This window comes from Microcaecilia unicolor, chromosome 3, assembly GCF_901765095.1.
Source record: "Microcaecilia unicolor chromosome 3, aMicUni1.1, whole genome shotgun sequence".
Classification (NCBI taxonomy): domain Eukaryota; kingdom Metazoa; phylum Chordata; class Amphibia; order Gymnophiona; family Siphonopidae; genus Microcaecilia; species Microcaecilia unicolor.
The window spans coordinates 92188619-92207122 of NC_044033.1; the positions used below are offsets into that span (position 1 = coordinate 92188619).

The 18504-nt window shown below is 43.5% G+C and overlaps 1 protein-coding gene across 1 annotated transcript in view; it reads left to right on the forward strand.

Annotated features, from left to right (window-relative positions):
• USP34 (ubiquitin specific peptidase 34) overlaps window positions 1–18504 on the forward strand; it is a 1418841-nt gene that overhangs the window by 730412 nt on the left and 669925 nt on the right. The window contains 1 exon segment of the mRNA XM_030196176.1: window positions 9498–9698. Within this exon segment, the coding sequence (XP_030052036.1) occupies window positions 9498–9698 (201 nt within the window).

An 18504-nucleotide genomic window follows, 5' to 3' on the forward strand; every position in this document is an offset into this window, starting at 1 on the left:
CTCGGTGGACCTTTTCGCCTCTCAGACCAACCACAAGATGCCTCTGTTCTGTTCCAGACTACAGGCACACGGCAGACTAGCGTCGGATGCCTTTCTCCTCCATTGGGAGACCGGCCTCCTGTATGCTTATCCTCCCATACCTTTAGTGGGGAAGACCTTACTGAAGCTCAAGCAAGACCACGGCACCATGATTCTGATAGCGCCTTTTTGGCCCCATCAGATCTGGTTCCCTCTTCTTCTGGAGTTGTCCTCCGAAGAACCGTGCAGATTGGAGTGTTTTCCGACTCTCATTTCGCAGAACGACGGAGCACTGATGCACCCCAACCTTCAGTCTCTGGCTCTCATGGCCTGGATGTTGAGGGCGTAGACTTCGCTTCGTTGGGTCTGTCTGAGGGTGTCTCCCGTGTCTTGCTTGCCTCTAGGAAGGATTCCACTAAAAAGAGTTACTTTTTCAAGTGGAGGAGGTTTGTCGTTTGGTGTGAGAGCAAGGCCCTAGAACCTCGTTCTTGCCCTGCAGAGAACCTGCTTGAATACCTTCTGCACTTATCAGAGTCTGGCCTCAAGACCAACTCAGTAAGGAATCACCTTAGTGCGATTAGTGCTTACCATTATCGTGTAGAGGGTAAAGCCATCTCTGGAGAGCCTTTAGTCGTTCGATTCATGAGAGGCTTGCTTTTGTCAAAGCCCCCTGTCAAGCCTCCTGCAGTGTCATGGGATCTCAACGTCGTCCTCACCCAGCTGATGAAATCTCCTTTTGAGCCACTGAATTCATGCCATCTGAAGTACTTGACCTTGGAAGGTCATTTTCTTGGTGGCAGTTACTTCAGCTCGTAGAGTCAGTGAGCTGCAAGCCCTAGTAGCTCATGCTCCGTATACTAAATTTCATCACAACAGAGTAGTCCTCCGCACTCACCCTAAGTTCCTGCCAAAGGTGGTGTCGGAGTTCCATCTTAACCAGTCAATTGTCTTGCCAACATTCTTTCCCAGGCCGCATACCTGCCCTGCTGAACGTCAGTTGCACACATTGGACTGCAAAAGGGCAATGGCCTTCTACTTGGAGCGGACACAGCCCCATAGACAGTCCGCCCAATTGTTTGTTTCTTTCGACCCCAGTAGGAAAGGGGTCGCTGTCGGGAAACGCACCATCTCCAATTGGCTAGCAGATTGCATTTCCTTCACTTACGCCCAGGCTGGGCTGACTCTTGAGGGTCATGTCACGGCTCATAGTGTCAGAGCCATGGCAGCGTCGGTGGCTCACTTGAAGTCAGCCACTATTGAAGAGATTTGCAAGGCTGCGACGTGGTCATCTGTCCACACATTCACATCACATTACTGCCTCCAGCAGGATACCCGACGCGACAGTCGGTTCGGGCAGTCGGTGCTGCAGAATCTGTTTGGGGTGTAAATCAAACTCCACCCTCCAGGACCCGAATTTATTCTGGTCAGGCTGCACTCTGTTAGTTGTTCTTCGTAGGTCAATTTCTGTTATACCCTTGCCGTTGCGAGGTTCCATTGACCTGGGTTCTTGTTTTGAGTGAGCCTGAGAGCTAGGGATACCCCAGTCGTGAGAACAAGCAGCCTGCTTGTCCTCGGAGAAAGCGAATGATACATACCTGTAGCAGGTGTTCTCCGAGGACAGCAGGCTGATTGTTCTCACCTACCCTCCCTCCTCCTCTTTGGAGTTGCGTTTTGATCATTTTTACTTGTCATTCAACTGAGCGGGAACGGTCGCGCACGGGCAGGAAGACGGCCACGCATGCGCGGTGGACGTGCCCTGCGTGCGGGACCGCCCGTGAAGTTTTGTTCCGTTTGGTGGGGGCTGCCGTGGACGTCAACCCAGTCGTGAGAACAATCAGCCTGCTGTCCTCGGAGAACACTTGCTACAGGTATGTATCATTCGCTTTGTGGGTTCTTGCCTGAGGTGCGTACCTTTTTCTCGCCAGTGTAGGGTGAAGTTTAGTTTATAGTGGTCTGACCATGGTATCTCTGTCCGTTTTGTATTTGTTAGTATGAGTTTTAAGTCTGAGGATAATTTGTGTGTGAAGAGGTCAATTGTATGACCTTTGACATGGGTGGCTTGCATGTTAGGCCAGCTGAGGTCTCATAGTTGGAGGAAGTCTTTGCAATCACGTGTGTTGTCTGAGTTAAGGTCTTTTAGGTGTATATTTATATCTCCAATTGTGAGTAAGTTTGAGTTAGAAACACAGGTGTTCGATATGAAATCCATAAAGTGTGATTGACATTCTTGCCAATTTCCTGGTGGTCTGTAAAACAAGACAAGGTTTAAGTTGTCAATCAGGGCGGTATAGTTAATTCTGACTGAAGTAATTTCAAGTTTAGGTGTAATGGATTCGGCAGTTGTTGTTGTTACAGTAAAGTAAAATCTGTGGATTAGTGCTAGACCTCCTCCTCTTTTTCCATTCCTAGTCCAGTGGGTAATTTTGTAGCCTGGGGGGCAAAGATCTGAAATTATGGGATCTTTGTGGTCGTGATCCAGGTTTCACTGATTATTAGTAGGTCAATGTTGTCTGCTGTGATCCAGTCTGTTATAGTTGTTGTTTTATTGGCTGCTGACTTGGCGTTTATGTATCCCATTTGTATTCTATGGTATGGGTCCGTGTTTGGTGATGCGTGGATTTTTATTAGTTGTCGCTCTTTTATTTTCGTAGGATCATTATTTCTCTTCTGTTGTGGTTGCCCGCGTGTTGATGTTTTGCTGTTGTTTGAATTATTGCCAGTTTGGTAATGTGTTTTGTTTCCTATTGGTCTTTGGTGTGTGTGTAGTATGGGTGTCATGCTGCTTTTGGTGAGTGAAGTGGTTTGAGTTGTGTGAATTAATGTTAAGGAATAGATTGATAGGATCAGTTTAAAGGTATTCATTCCGGTATTATGGTCTTGTGGTTTCTAAAGTCAGTGTTTTGGTAGACCTTTGGAAGTTAGGGATTTTATTGAAATCAAAGTATAGTATACAGTCACTATTGGGTGGTGTCCTAGGGTTCTTGGGTCCTTGGATTCCTGAGGTTGTGTCGGCTGTTCGACACTTTCAATCAGGCTTCTAACAAGTCCTCGCGTCGGAACAAACATACCTGTATCTCGTTGTGTGCTCTGGCAGTGTCCACCATTCAGCGATACCTTAGGTGCGGGTTATCCCCTTACGGCATCAGGCACGTGTGGCTCGGTTCTGTTTTATGCTGGCTGCTTCCTTCGCACATCTAGTCCAGCATGTTTCGATCTTTATTTTATTCTCGGTGCTTCTTTTGCCTCCGCTTTAGCTGGTTGGTGGGTTTCAGCGGAGCAGCATTTTGTTTTCTAGCTTTAAGAGCAGGGCCGGTCAGCGTTTCGTCCGTGACGGAGGCTTATGGGACGGCTCTGCCTTCCACGTCTCCGTCCAGCTCTCTTACGCACCTCTGGACCGGTTCGTGCTCTCCCAGAGGTTTTGGTCCTCATTTTTGTTATCCATTCCTTTCCTAATAATACCTAACAATCTATTTGCTTTCTTAGTCACCGCAACACATTGAGCAGAAGGTTTCAATGACAACACCTAGATCGCTTTCTTAGTCGGTGATTCCTAACATGGACCTTGCATTATGTAGCTATAATTCATGTTCCTCTTTCGTACATGCCTCACTTTGCACTTGCTCACATTAAACGTCGTCTGCCATTTAGATTCCCAGTCTCGTAAGTCGTCTTGTAATTTTTCACAATCCTCTTGCAATTTAAGAACTTTGAATAACTTTGTATCGTCAGCAAATTTAATTACGTCACTAGTTACTCCCATCTCTAGATCATTTATAAATATGTTAAAAAGTAATGGTCCCAGCATAGAACCCTGGGGAACTCCACTAACTACCCTTTTCCGTTGAAAATACTGACCATTTAACCCTACTTTGTTTTCTATCTTTAAACCAGTTTTTAATCCACAATATGACACTACCTCCTGTCTCACGACTCTCCAATTTCCTCTGGAATCTTTCATGAGGTACTTTGTCAAATGCCTTTTGAAAATCCAGATACACAATATAAACCAATTCACCTTTATCCACATGTTTGTTCACCTCTTCAAAGAAATGTAATAGATTGGTGAGGCAAGATTTCCCTTCACTAAATCCATGTTGGCTTTGTCCAATTAATCCATGCTTTTGAATATGCGCTTTAATTTTGTTCTTTATAATAGTCTCTACCATTTTGCCTGGCACCGACGTCAGACTCAACGGTCTATAATTTCCCGGATCTTCTCTGGAACCTTTTTTAAGAATCGGCATTATATTGGCCACCCTCCAATCTTCCGGTACCATGCTCGATTTTAAAGATAAATTACATATTACTAACAGTTCTTCCGCAAGTTCATTTTTCAATTCTGTCACTACTCTGGGATGAATACCACCCAGTCCAGGAGATTTACTTCTCTTCAATTTGTCAAATGTTTTGTACTTTTTTTGGAGTTCTTGCCAGGTATTTGTGACCTGGATTTGCCACTGTTGGAAACAGGATGCTGGGCTTGATGGACCTTTGGTCTTTCCTAGTATGGCAATACTTATGTAATCTAAATAATACCACCCCATCCAGTACTTCAGGGCTAGCACTATGAAGACCTTCAATCCCCCAACAATCCCCACTAAAGACTGTGAAAACTACCACAGCACCACGCAATCCCCGACCATCTTGTCTTGTGAAACAGTTCTAAACATCTCATCTATACTGCCATAGAGTAAACTCATGCCTCAATCAGGGTTTAGTCCTACTACTATGGATAATTGCTTTCATCTATCCCAAAGCGACGGACCCTAGACTACCGACAACTCAGGTTTTGTTTTGATCTATACCCCAATAGCCAAAATCACAGAACACATTGTATTAAATCAGTTAGAGGGTTTCTTACAGTAAACTAACACTCTTCATCCTGTCAGGCTATGGAAAATCACATAGTACCAAATCTGCACTCTTAGGAGTCATAACATTCATCTTCTAAGCCCTAAATCAAGACAGAATGCCAATACTTCTATCATTAGATCTCTTCTCAGTATTTGAGCTGATGGATTATGGTCTTCTTTTGTTCAGATATAAGACAGTAGGCATCGCTGACACAGTACTTGACTGGTTTCAATCATATCTCTCAAACAGAGCTAATACTGTCCAATGGATAAACTCTCCCTCCCATTCTTACTTTCTTCTCTGTAGGGTCCCCCAGGGATCTATAGTAGCCCCAACACTTTTCAATATTTGTTTGTTACCCCTTCTAACACTTATTCAATCACTAGGCCTAATCCTGTTTGTGTTTGTGGGCGACATACAGATCCTGTCAAGTATCAATTGCAACAAACAGGAAATTAACAATTTAAATCACCTCTTGTCCAGTATAGCCCACTGGCTCAAACTACATATTCTCAAATAAAATTTCAAGAAGACAAAGACTTATTATGGGATGCAAAGAATACCCAAGTTCCTTAATCCCCATCACCCTACTAGAACTCCTGTTACTTTCCACTCTTCAATAAAAATCTTGGGCAGCATCATAGATGAAAGTATGAGCGTCCTACCACACATCTCTAATACTATTAAATGCTGTTTCTGCACCCAAAAACAGATCTACTCCATACACCACATATTAGACAAGTCAGCTCTCTGCAATTTCTTGCTGCAAGGTGCTAGACTATAAGATATCTGATGCCTTCAGATTATACAAAACTGAGTTGTGAAACTGACCTCTGGATCTAAGAAGTACAACCATGTCACCTCTCGTCTTTGTGAAGAGCATTGGCAACTGGTCTCTCATAGAATATCACATAAGCTCCTCTCCCTGGTATACAAAATACAATATTCTGGTATCTCCTCATACCTTTCTCAGCTGCTGATTCCCTACATTCCATCTAGGACCTTTTACTTGGCTAACTCAGATCTACTTGTTAATTCCTTATTCCGCAATATCTGCTATAACTCTATTCGGACATGAATCTTCAGTGTAACTGGCCCTACTGTCTGGAATGTGCTTCCCTCAACTCTTCGATTAGAAGTATCACATGCTAGATTCAAATCAGGTCTCAAGACTTTCCTATTTAAGGACATCTTTGACCCATTACTTGGCAACTGAATTTGGTTATCAGTGATCTAAAATGCATTCTTCTCTTTTTTATCCCCAAATGTACTTTCATATTTTCTGAGTGATTTTAATGCACTACTGTCAACAGTCCAGAAAGGCCCCTCATTGAGCGGTATATGAAGACTTAAACTTGAAACTTGTATGTGACCCACATGGTAGCTGGAAATAGTAGAACATAGCTCATCCCCATTTGCATCAACTAGGGCTTAAGTGCTAAATGTACCTTACGTTGCTGCACTGTATAGAATGCAAATCTAGAACTACCATAATCTTATTACCTTGCAACTTTAATAGTGCTTTGGTACAAGCCATTTGCATAATTTATAGTGTGTGGGGATATTGAATCAGTTTCATCATAATAGGTAAGGGCTTTCTTAAAAGATTGTCAATGCACTGGTGTTCTTTGGGCCTGCTCCACTTCTAGCATATATTGGGATATTGTCAAGGAAGTATTTCAGACTATTTGGGAGCTTAAGCCTGGACAAGATTCTGGTTTGGATGTACTCTCTGCCAAGTTTTATAAAGTCATGGTTTCACAGATAGTGATGCCTTTGTGTGCCCTATTTAATTCAGTATTGAGTGGAGTCTGCCAGGGGCCCTCCACTCAATACTGAATCTTGCTTATTAGAATCGGGATCATACATGGTTACTAAATTATATATCTTAGCATTTAGGGCAGCCCTCAAAGCTAAAAACCTCCCCTGGGTCTCGTACCTGATGAAGGAGGTGGATCCTGGAGGTCCTTTCTAAAAAGAATACTCACTCCTCCCTTCTTTCGCAACTGTGGTTAGAAGCAAAAAAAAAACCCCATAGGATACCAGGACGAGTGAAGCAATCTCTCATCTTTCACCAACAAGTGCGTTTCTTGTATCAACACAATAGCTGCCTATGCATTTACAGCCTCCGTACTCATCCCATCACTCATTTGTGTTCCCTAACCAATCCAAATCGCTTATAAAGGGCATTGTGGAGAAAATCAACCCAACCAAAGTCCATCAACCCCCTCCCACCCCCATATTGCACCTGAATACTTCCCTCCAGTGCAGGCTACCACTATGAGCAAGTGCGCCCAGTCTTACCCACCACATATGTCCCAAGCACAAAAAGAAAACACACACCCCAGCCTCTCTACACTCATTGTATGAGTTGCGCTTCCCTCTCCACCACTAGTATAATGTAATCCCTCATTCAGAGCCTTATTAAAATCACCTCTCATTATGATCTTTTCCCCCAAATCCACTATCTTTTGCCCCAGTTGCCTATAGAGTTCTGCTTGTCCTGTATTGGGGAAAAATGCAAATACAAAAGTAACTTTCTTCTCTTGACAAACCTTTTTCACTTCCACCCGTCTCTTCATGCCATCGGTCACCACTCCCCCTACTGAAAACTGAAAGTCCCTCCTAAAGGAGAACAACCTCCTCTGCTATTCTTGCTCTTCACCTATCAGAGATAAAATATTCCCTTGACTTCAACAACCATTCATCCTTAGGTGTAGTATGAGTTTCTTGTAGCAGCACAATCACCCGGTGCTGCACTCCATCTCCTTGAGCACTGCTTTCCTCTTGGTGAGGCTATTGAACCCACTGACATTCCATGATCCTACCCTTATTATACTTTGCCCCCACCCCATTTGCCTTTCAGCCTCTTTCTGCCTTCTAGTATTTGCTGCCAATAGGTCCAAGCCAGCTCCTCCTCCTTACTCTGCTTCTTCTGCTGTTTGGTTCTGAGCAAGTCCTTTATTCTCTAGAAGTTTTTGAACCTCTTCCACAGTCTGTGCCTGCTTGATATGGCCATTAATGGTTACCATATCCCCAAAGGGAAAGAACCACTGATAGTGCGGAGGGAAAAAATTATCTTAGCTGCACGTCATGCCATCTCTGGAAAGTGAACTGGGACAAGTTGTTAAATGTTTTCACTGAAAGCCTCTTTCTCTTAATCACCTTCTCCTGTCTTGCCTTCTTCACAGTCTCTTCCTTTTCTCTAAAATAATACAGGCAGGCCATTATGAACCTTAGCCCCATTTCCTGCTGGGGCCTCAAGCTTCACTGGGCTCTGTCCACCTGCATCAAGACCATTGTGTGTCCTTTTGTTTTCCAAAAGAGTTGTACACAGCTTCTGTGTGTGGTTTCCATTTAGTTCTTAAAGACTGCTTTCTCTGGGATGCTTGTCACCCTAAAGTTGCACCTCCTGAAGCAATTTTCTAACTCCTCCACTTTTTTTAGGAGCCCTTCCAAGGTCTTTTCCTGACTGTCCATCTGCTGCTGCTGCAAATCTTTTACTGATTCTGGACTGTGCATTTCAATCGTCAGGCTCCACCATATCCTGCCTCAGATTTGCTATCTCTGTTTTGATGTCCTTCCAGACCCAAGCAATATTTGCACGGATCTCTGCTGCATGTCTTGCTGTGTAATTTCTTTGCCTCTCTCAGCCCTTCAAGCCTCTCCTGAATGCCCTGACTCGGAATCGGAGCACATAGACTACTGTGTCGCCATCATGCCATGTGCTCCACTGACCGGTTCTGTAGCTGGACTTGCTGGTGAACTGGATGTCTCCAACCGCTTTCTCACTGACATTGTACCTCTGTCAGAATGACACTGTCTCTAGCTTTCTCACATGGGTGTTCTGCTTAGCCTGGGGTGATTAAGGTACAGCTCACCTAGAGCACTTTCTCTTTCCACTACTGACATTACTTCCTCCTCTGTTTTTCATTTTTTTTATATATGTTTGACACAATATTCAACCAGCACGACCATTAGCTTAAATAAATATTAGCACTGGCATTTAACTTTATATGTTCAGTAGTTATGCATATTGGTGGTGGCCCTGCATGTATGGATAGTGTGGTGATATTCACCAAGCATAAATGATCAATTTAGCAGCTATCACCACCTCTTTCCTAACTTAGCCTACAGATATATGGATAATATGTGGTAATTTAGCAGTTTAATTAGCCCAATTTTATCTATATATGTTTTTGAAAATCTGTAGATAAGGGAGCTATGCTTTGGTTACCTAATGGTCAATACATTTGAATATTGGACTGATTGTTTCAAGGGTAGAAAGTTTCCTGCTTATTCAACTAATCGTGTAGGGCTCTCGCTATTTTTAGTTGGATTTTGCCCACTTGGTACGATACTGTCACTTCTTGTAGCTTATCCCATATTTTAATTGTAAAGACCTACTATATTTTTCTATACTTTTCTTGTCTGGCTGTTTTTATTAAACTGTAAGATTCAAGAATGAGGGGCTATTTACTTTGTGTCTGATGCTCTGCGTGTACATGGTAGTGATGTGCAAATAATGATAATAAAATTGTTATTAAACTTAATTTGTCATACTATCAAAAGATATTTTTCTGTTATAGTATTGTAAAGTAATTTATTGTTTTCTCACTTTTCAGTGGCAACTAGACTGCCTGGCTTGCTTGTTGAAATTGATATGTCAGTTTGCAGTAGATCCACCTGATCTGGATTTAGCGTATCATGATGTCTTTGCCTGGTCTGGTATAGCAGAGTCTTACAGAAAACGAACTTGGCCAGGGAAGTCACGGAAAACAGCAGATCATCATGTAAAAGGCCTCCACATACCTCGTCTAACTGAAGTAAGGAAAAGAAATACATTTTTTTGTGGTCTGCTTGATTTCAAATACAGGAATTCCCTGCTTCTCCATTTTGTACCAGAGACTAGAAGGACAATTTTTATTACAGGACACCTGGTAGGAGCCTATTGTATAAAGGAATTTACTTTCCTTTATATAGAATTCTAGCCTAACTTAAAATTTAGGTGTGAGTACTTATATTAGCCATAGAGCTGGTATGAGCATTAGAGTGTAAGTACTGCAGATATGAACATAACTGTCACGGCTCTGCTGTGCCTCCTACCCTACACACCTTTTTCCCTTTCGGGTCTCACAGCACTCCCTCGGGTAGTCCATGTCCCTGCTGCTCCTCCACTGTTGGCCAATGCCAGCTTCTGGGTTCGTGCATGTGTGAGCGCGCTGTAGGAACTGGTGTTTACGACTGGCAGTGGGAAGCTCCGGACCCGCGAGGGATGCCTGCACTTCTGGGTTGGTGCCAATTTAAGGGAGGCCCTGGCATTCCCCCGACGCCTTCGCAACAGGTCTCTTGAAGCTGTCTCTTGTCTTCAGTTCAAGCCTTGCCTTGTGTGTCTCCAGTCTTTCCTGCCTCGCCTCCAAGTTCCGGCCTCGCTCGCCAGGTTCCATCCTCGATCACCAGGTTCCAGCCTTGCTGCCAGGTTCCAGCCTTTCCGCCAAGTTCTAGCCTTGCCCACTTTGCCGCCATGTTCTGCCTTGCCTCCAAGTTCCAGCCTTTTCCTGCTTGGTCTTGGCTGGATTCAGCTCTTACCTTGCCCTGCCTTGCCTCACCCTCCTTGCTTTGCCCTGCCTTGGCCGAATCCAGCTCTTGCCCTGCCCTTCTTGCCTTGCCTCGGCCGGATCCAGCTCTTGCCCTGCCCCTCCTTGCTGTGTCCTGCCTTGTCTTGCCTTGCCTTGTCTCGTGCTTTGTCTAGTGCTGTGCCTAGCCCCAGTGACTCGCCTGTCACTAGTCTTTCCAGTTATGGCCCGAGAGCTTACTTTCCCTGAGTCCATGACTATAATTTATAGTACTCCATATGTTACATGTATAAGTTTGAAACTTGTCCATTCTCAGCCCAAGTTTTGCCGTATATACAGTTCTTTGCAGATATTCACTATGTAAATTAAATGAATATTTGCAAAATGGTGCTTAGGTGGAGTTTTGGCATTATGCATATACATACATATGCATGTATATGCCATTCAAAACATTTACATGCGTAATCATCTATATTACAGAATTACCTTCCAGGTGTCCCAGTGACAGGGCAGGTGTTAAAATGAGTTGGAGATGGTCAAAAACAAATCTTGTATAGCTTCTTTCTGTTGAATCAGATAATTAATATCTTTCTATTAACATTAAATTTAATTTCACTTATAAGTATGTGCTTTCTAAATAATTCCATTTATTTTTCTGATGAAATACCTGGAAAAGTATCTGGAGACAGTGTCATTGAAGAGCATTGATTTCTGTATAATTTTTTTTTAAGTGTTATGCATTGTATCTAATTTTCCTTGTAAAATATTTACAGTATAATAGAGCACAGTACTATACTAATACTCTTTTCTTTGTTGACAAGCAGGATAAATCAACCACATAAATGTAGTAGCATCATGTGATAGCTCTGACACAGAACAGCTTTTTCAACAATCAGACATCCAGAAATCTTTCTGAACAAGCACGAGATTTACTGTGCAGCTGCATTCATATGTGTCTCAATGTTTTTTATTTGTTCCATCAGTCAGATCTGCGCGTGCACACACACACAAAAATTTTTGAATGTGTTGTCACCTTACATTGAGATTTTCTTTTCCCTTAGGGGAAAAACTTTCTTTTCAAAAAACTGTTTGACATCACCTTACTCCTTTTTCCAGGAATGTTCACCCAAGATATAATCGAAGAATGTTTATTACTGATTACGTCAAACTGCTTTTGCTGTCTAGGACTCTGGCATGAAGTTCCAAGCCCCACACCTCATGTGCAGAGATGTCTATGAGAATAGTTCAGAATTGCAAATTAAAACTGTTGGAGATAGCCAGTACTGTGGAGTTTCCCAGATGAGGTCTAAAAAGAGATTTAAGGTTAAGTGATTCCTGGACAGAGGGGTACATTAACATGGAAAATACTTGATCAGGCTGGGATTTTCTCCAACTCTAATCAAATAGAATCAGGGAATTATGTTACAACTCAGCATCAGATCACTAAGGCTCACAGCCTTATGTTGAGAGAGTAGCATTAATCTTGTTGAACTAGACTGATGAGGTTTCTCGAAGTCTTCTGGCTTCAAAGGGGCAACTCCATGAGAAAATTGTAAAGTTTAAATGGATGAGTATTGCTATCTGGTGTGATAGAAAGGCACATCCTGTTTCCTGTCCAACAAACATATTGTTCGATTATCTTCTGTGTATGTCAGTCGGGTCTAAAAACCCAATTCTATTAGGGATCACCTTACTATAGTTGGCATGTATCACAGTCATGTAGAAGGCAAACCCATCTTTCTTTCTTTTTTTTTAATTTTCAAATTTTGCTTTATTAGAAGAAATAACCAAAAGCATACAAATCCTTCTTATGACAGCATATATCTCAGCAATTACAGAACATCTATGCATAACACATTCAATAGAACATCAAACCATCCTAACCCCCCCCCCCCGCCCCCCCAAACCAACCATTAAGCTGTAAAAAGTGAGGAATCAGGACTAGCAGTCCACTGTATATAAGAGTCCCAAGTCTGATGGTATTTCAGGATAGAGCCATTACGCATCGCTGTTAACTAGACATCAAATTAATATAATCCAATTTGCGAAGAATCACCGGAAGGCCAGGAAGTGTCAGCTGTTTCCATGCCACAGCCAGAACAAGCTTGCTGGCCACCAACATATGGGTGACCAACCGGTGAACAGGTTCCTTCGCTGCTGCTGGTTTAAAATGGAAAAGGCAATGGTCCATTTGCATAGGGTACGATGGTCTTAGTTTCACTGTAAATAAGTTTCTCTGAGGACAAGCAGGCTGCTTGTTCTCACTGATGGGTGACGTCCGCGGCAGCCTCTTGAATCGGAGATCTTCCCTAGGAAAGACGTTAGCTAGGCCTCGCGTACGCACATTGCGCATGTGCGACCGTCTTCCCGCCCGAACTTGCTCATGTTCGTCAGTCTTCTTTTTTCCGCGCACGGGACGGCTGTGTTCACCGTCGTTCTGTGCCCTGAGGAGACCCTCGCGCTTTTCTTCCGTCCTTCCATTTCGGAAGTCTTCTTTTTGTTCTACCTCGCGTGTTCTTAAAAAAAAAAAAAAGAGAAAACAAAAATTTTTCCTTTATTTTTGAGTTCTTTTTCCCATGTAAGTTTCCTTTCGCTTTCGATAGCAGCCCTGTTGGCCGCTCGTACGGGTTTTTTCTCCCTTTTATTTTTGGTGCCTTTGCCATCATCGCGAATTTTGATTTCGCCGGCGTGATCTTTCCTCCCATGTCATCGAAGCCTCCCAGCAGCTTCCAGAAGTGCACCCAGTGCAACCGGGCTATCTCGCTCACTGATAGGCTCGCTTTGTGCCTTCAGTGTCTGGGGGCTGGGCACCGTCCTCAGGCCTGTACTTTCTGTTGTTTGTTAAAAAAGAGAACTCAAGCGGCGAGATTGGCCCAGTGGAACGTTCTGTTCGGGGCCTCGCCCGGTGCTTCGACGGTTTCAGTATCGAGGTCATCGGCTGGTGCATCGACGTCGGCGGTACCGAGGTCATCAACCGGTGCTCCAGCGTCTACGGTACCGAGATCATCGTTGGTACTAATGTCGTCGGAGGGTGGTGCTTCGTCCGGAGTGCAGGTGAGGGCTGTCCATTCCCCTGCCCGTGGCAGTGAGCCCTCGACTAGGTCTCCCCCTGCCTCAAGGGCTTCTTCGGTACAGCCCCCCCCCCGGGATGATGTGCAGCTACTCATACCCATTGAACCTGACTTACCTACAGCCTTGAATAAACTGATCACTTCTCTAACATCAATTCAAGAAAGGGCTAAACACGACAAACTTTTCCTGAACCCAACTAAAACCGAGCTTCTCTGGATCCCTAACAAAAATGGATACATACCTGACATCAAAATCAGTTTTGGGAAGTATGAACTCCCCCCTCAAATCACAAGTCAGGAACCTTGGAATACAGTTAGATTCAACACTTACTCTGATTCCCGTAATCCAAGCAACCTTCAAGAGCTGCTTCTACTATTTGCGACAGCTACGCTGCCTCTCTCCTTACATCGAGAAGGTAAATCTTATCCCAGTTGTGTATGCCATGGTAACATCAAGACTGGATTACTGCAATGCACTATACAATGGTCTGACTACAAAGGACCTGCACCAGCTCCAGTTGATTCAGAATGCAGCAGCAAGACTCATAGAAGGTTGCAAGCGACGTGACCACATCACACCATTTTTGCAAAAACTTCTTTGGCTCCCAGTACAATACAGGGCTAAATTTAAAACTCTGATCTTCAAGGCCCTGAAAGGAAATGGCCCCGAGTATCTGAAGAATAGGATGATCCTCCACCAAGGACACTAAGGTCCTCCCAAGGACTTTCACTAACTACACCCTCTCCAAAAGACATTACACGATGTGATACCCGCAAGCGAGCCTTCTCCAGAGTAGCCCCCACACTCTGGAATGCATTGTCTGAAAGCCTCCGCTTAACACAAGACTATCTCTACTTCAGGAAGCAGATGAAAGCTTGGCTTTTTAACCAAGCCTTTAATGGAAGAAGTAACTAACTTGTTAGTCTCACTCACACACACAGGGATTGGACTCGGGCTGCACATACTGCAGTGGGCATGTTTAGCCACTCGTACCCTAGCTGAGATAATATTTAACCATCTCTCTGACCTCACATGCAACTTTCTTTAAATCAATCACCTTGCTTTCTAATTCTTCCTACTTTCTTAGTCATATATATGTTATAACTTTGCCTTACCCTTCACTACCAATTATAATGTTCTAGTACACATTGAGCCTGCAAATTGGTGGGAAAATGTGGGATGCAAATGCTACAAATAATAATATTGTGTTGTCATTGCAAGTAGTATACCATGCCATAATTTGTATTGTTCGAATATTTTTACTGCTCTAATTGCCTCCTGCTCATGTTTGATCTATTCTTACTGTACACTGCCTTGAGTGAATTCCTTCAAAAAGGCGGTAAATAAATCCTAATAAATAAATAATAAATAAATGCTATAAAGTGGCCTCGGAGGATCGCCTTAAAGCCATCCCACAGAGTGCTCTGAGAAACCTCCCCATTATCATTAAAAAGCATATAATTCTTAATGTGATTTTCAATCTGCGAAACATATGTCATATCAGATAGCAAGGCATCATCCAAACGCCATTGGGGAGGGGCCAAGGGAGTCCACGAGAGACCCAATGCTAAGAAAACCGGGGCATGATGAGACCAAATACGATACTCAATTCTATGAGCTGATACCAATGGGAGGAGCGACGCTTCTCCGAGCCAAAAATCAATACGAGAATAGGAGTTATGCACTGATGAAAAAGAAGTATAATCACTTAAAGTAGGATTGAAGTGACGCCGTAAATCTACTAATTGCCATTAAGTAGCAAAAGCCTGTAAATATATCCTATCTCAATGAGCATATTGAACAAGTGCAGTGGAGTTATCAAGCAAAGGGTTAAGAGTAACATTAAAGTCACCTCCCACCAAAAGGGTACCTTCATTATGCTATAAAAGCATTTGATCCAAACCTTTAAAAAACTCCTCATGATCCGCATTTGGACTGTATATATTAACCAAGATATATTTCTGACCCCCCAAAGAGAAAACTATCAATAGATACCAGCCACCCCTATCTCAAACAATTTTAGAAATTTCCCAGGGTCTAGAGTCATTAAACGCTATCATAACCCCCCGGGTTTTTGTATTATCACAATTGGCTCTTCAACCAGGCCTTTAATGGAAAAAATACCTAACTTGTTAAGTCTCATTCACACACACAAGGAGTGACTCGGGCTGCACATACTGTAGCAGGACATGTTTATCCACTCCCACCCTAACTGAGATAATATTTAACCATCTCTCTGACCACATGTGCAACTTTCTTTAAATCAGTCACCTTACTTTCTAACTCTTCTTCCTCTTTTACCTGTCTATATGTTTCATCTTTGCTTTACCCTTCCTTATCAGTTAAAATGTTCTATTACGTATTGTGTTGATATTGTAAGTAATATACTATGTCATACTTTGTATTGTTGTTTGAATTATTTTTACTGCTGCAGTTGCCTATTCCTCATGTTTGATCTATTCTTACTGTGTACTTCCTTGAGTGAATTCCTTCAAAAAGGCAGTAAATAAATCCTAGTAAATAAATAAATAAATAAATTAGAGGCAAAGAATAAATGTGGGTATTTACGATGATAGCAGACTCGCTCATGAGCTGCTTTCAGATGCGTTTCCTGTACCGGGGCAATGTCTGCCTTCAAGCGAATTAACTCCCGAAAGAGTAACTGTCTCGTCATAGGAGTATTCAGTCCCCTGGCATTAAGGAGCATTAACGATACCGTGGACATTTATGTAGATTTAAAGACTATTAAGCTTCCCATTAACCCCAATCCTCTCCTCCCACTCCCAGGGCCCCTATCCCCGCAATAACCCACCAGACCCGTTAGACTATTCCTCACAGCTATTACACACATCTCCCAAAACCCACCCTCTCCCCTCACCTCCCACCCTCCCCAACCCCTCCAAACAAATCCAGAACACCCCCTCCATATATGAAGAAGTGCTCCTTAGCCTGTCACTGACAAAGTAAAGCTCCATGCTGACCACCACCACAAGAAAGCAGCACCTTCCCATGTTCCCTACTCCAAACCCTTGGCCATGTAGTCGGATCAGGAGACACAACTGAATCACGGTTGCAGGGTCAAAACTTGCTCCAGTTCCTTAGCCCAACTTAAGTGCTGGGTAAGGAAAAAAAAAAAACATTACTAGGCTGGGATGAGTGGGTACAGCAAGAGAAAAGTGATGGTGCTGGGGAGAGGAAGGGGTATATACAGAGGGGAGATTTTGGAGTAGGAAGAGGGGAAGGAGCAGAATGGGCAGAGGGGAGAGAGAACAAAGTAAAGGTATGAGTAAAGGAAGTTTGGCAAGCAAGAGAACACAATGAAGGCATAATGGTGGAGAGAGAAGGGAAGATCTATGTGTATGGGGGTGGGGAAGACCAGTGTCATTAGAAAATTGGACCTGCCAAGCTCCTCTTGTTGTTTCTTTGAGGATGAGAGTTGATATCCTCAGGCTGCTGAGTCCTTCTTCATCTAACTCAGAAGGGGGGGGGGGGGGTCTCCTACCCTCAGAAAAACAGCAAGAAGAGTATGGTGATCCCAACCTAAAAGATCCCACTTACAGGTAATATGGTGGAGCTGTCAAGCGCATCTCGTTATTGCCCTGGGTTTCAGAGATCATATGTTAGGGCTGCCAAGCCCCTCTTGCAGTTTCTTGGGGGTTGGAAGGTGATATGTTGGGTCTGTTGAGCCCTTCTCATGCTGTTTCTCTAGTGGTGGAAGTTTCTCAGTCTGAGGAACAGCAAGAGGGGTTTGGCCAGTGGTGTGCTGGTAAATTTTTAACAGGCTCTCTCCCTGGTCCACTTCTGCGCCCCCCTCCCCCCATTGCAGAGCTGTATACCCAGGGAGAGAGCCGGGGGGGGGGGGGGGGGGGGGGGGGGGGGCGCAATGCATTACTCTCTCCAGGGAAAAAAAATGTTAATGCTCCCAGGTTCCAATCTAATTTATGTTTAATGTGGGATAAAATGCCATAAATAAGTAAATAAATAGACAAACTCTGAATGTTGAGCACCTGATTCTCATAACATGATGTCTGTTTTAGAAGCCCTTTACCAAGAGAGAAAAAAATCTCTGCACCAATATAACAAGGTTAGGGTGTCCCTATTACCAGCTCCTCCAAATGACACACCAACTACGATTTATAACAAATTACTACTCTCCTATAAAAAGATATTCCTTCATTATACTTCCTCTGTGTACATCCGTATGCTGCACGAGCCAGAATGTTTGAAAATACAACTTTTTTTTTTTAAATAGTATCCTCCCCATGGTCCCCTCTCCACCTCACTCAGACCTCCTCCCCGCTCCCCCGGTGAAAAATTATTCCTTCATTATACTTCCTCTGTGTACATCCAATGCACAAGCCAGCATGTTTGAAAGTGCAATTTTTTTTTTTATCCTCCCCACATGCAAGTATTAAAGTATGTTATATTAATGTCTACTTGTAAACTGAGTATAATTTAAGTAAATTAGCTGATTGTTGACGTTGTAAACGCTTATTCCCCTTCGCCACACGCTGCCACTTAGGCTGGGATTTCAAGGCAGAGGCAGGCCTCACCATACCCGAAGTTGAAGGTGTCGCTGCCAAGTATCCTTTCGGAAGAACCTCACGAGCTTCTGAGAGAGATTTAATCTGATGCATATGACCTTCCTTGTTAAAAAAAACAAGTGCAAATGGGTGGTATTGAATGCCCATCTCACGGGGCCTGGTGGTAACTGGTTTCAGGTCGGCCTGACATTTCAGTGTAGCTGATGCTAAATCCTGGTGTATTTCTACAGGATAAGAGCCCCATTTAAAATCATGAGCTTGGCATGCTGCTTTAAGAACTCGTTCTTTCAGCTTAAAATCTTGGATGCAAGCAATAATATCCTTGGAAAGATTATTCCGTGCCAGTCCCAAAGCTCTATGAGACCATACTTGCATAATATTATGTGGGGCAACCGGCGACCCAGCCGCAGACAGCAGTAAACTGACCACCCGCTGATCCA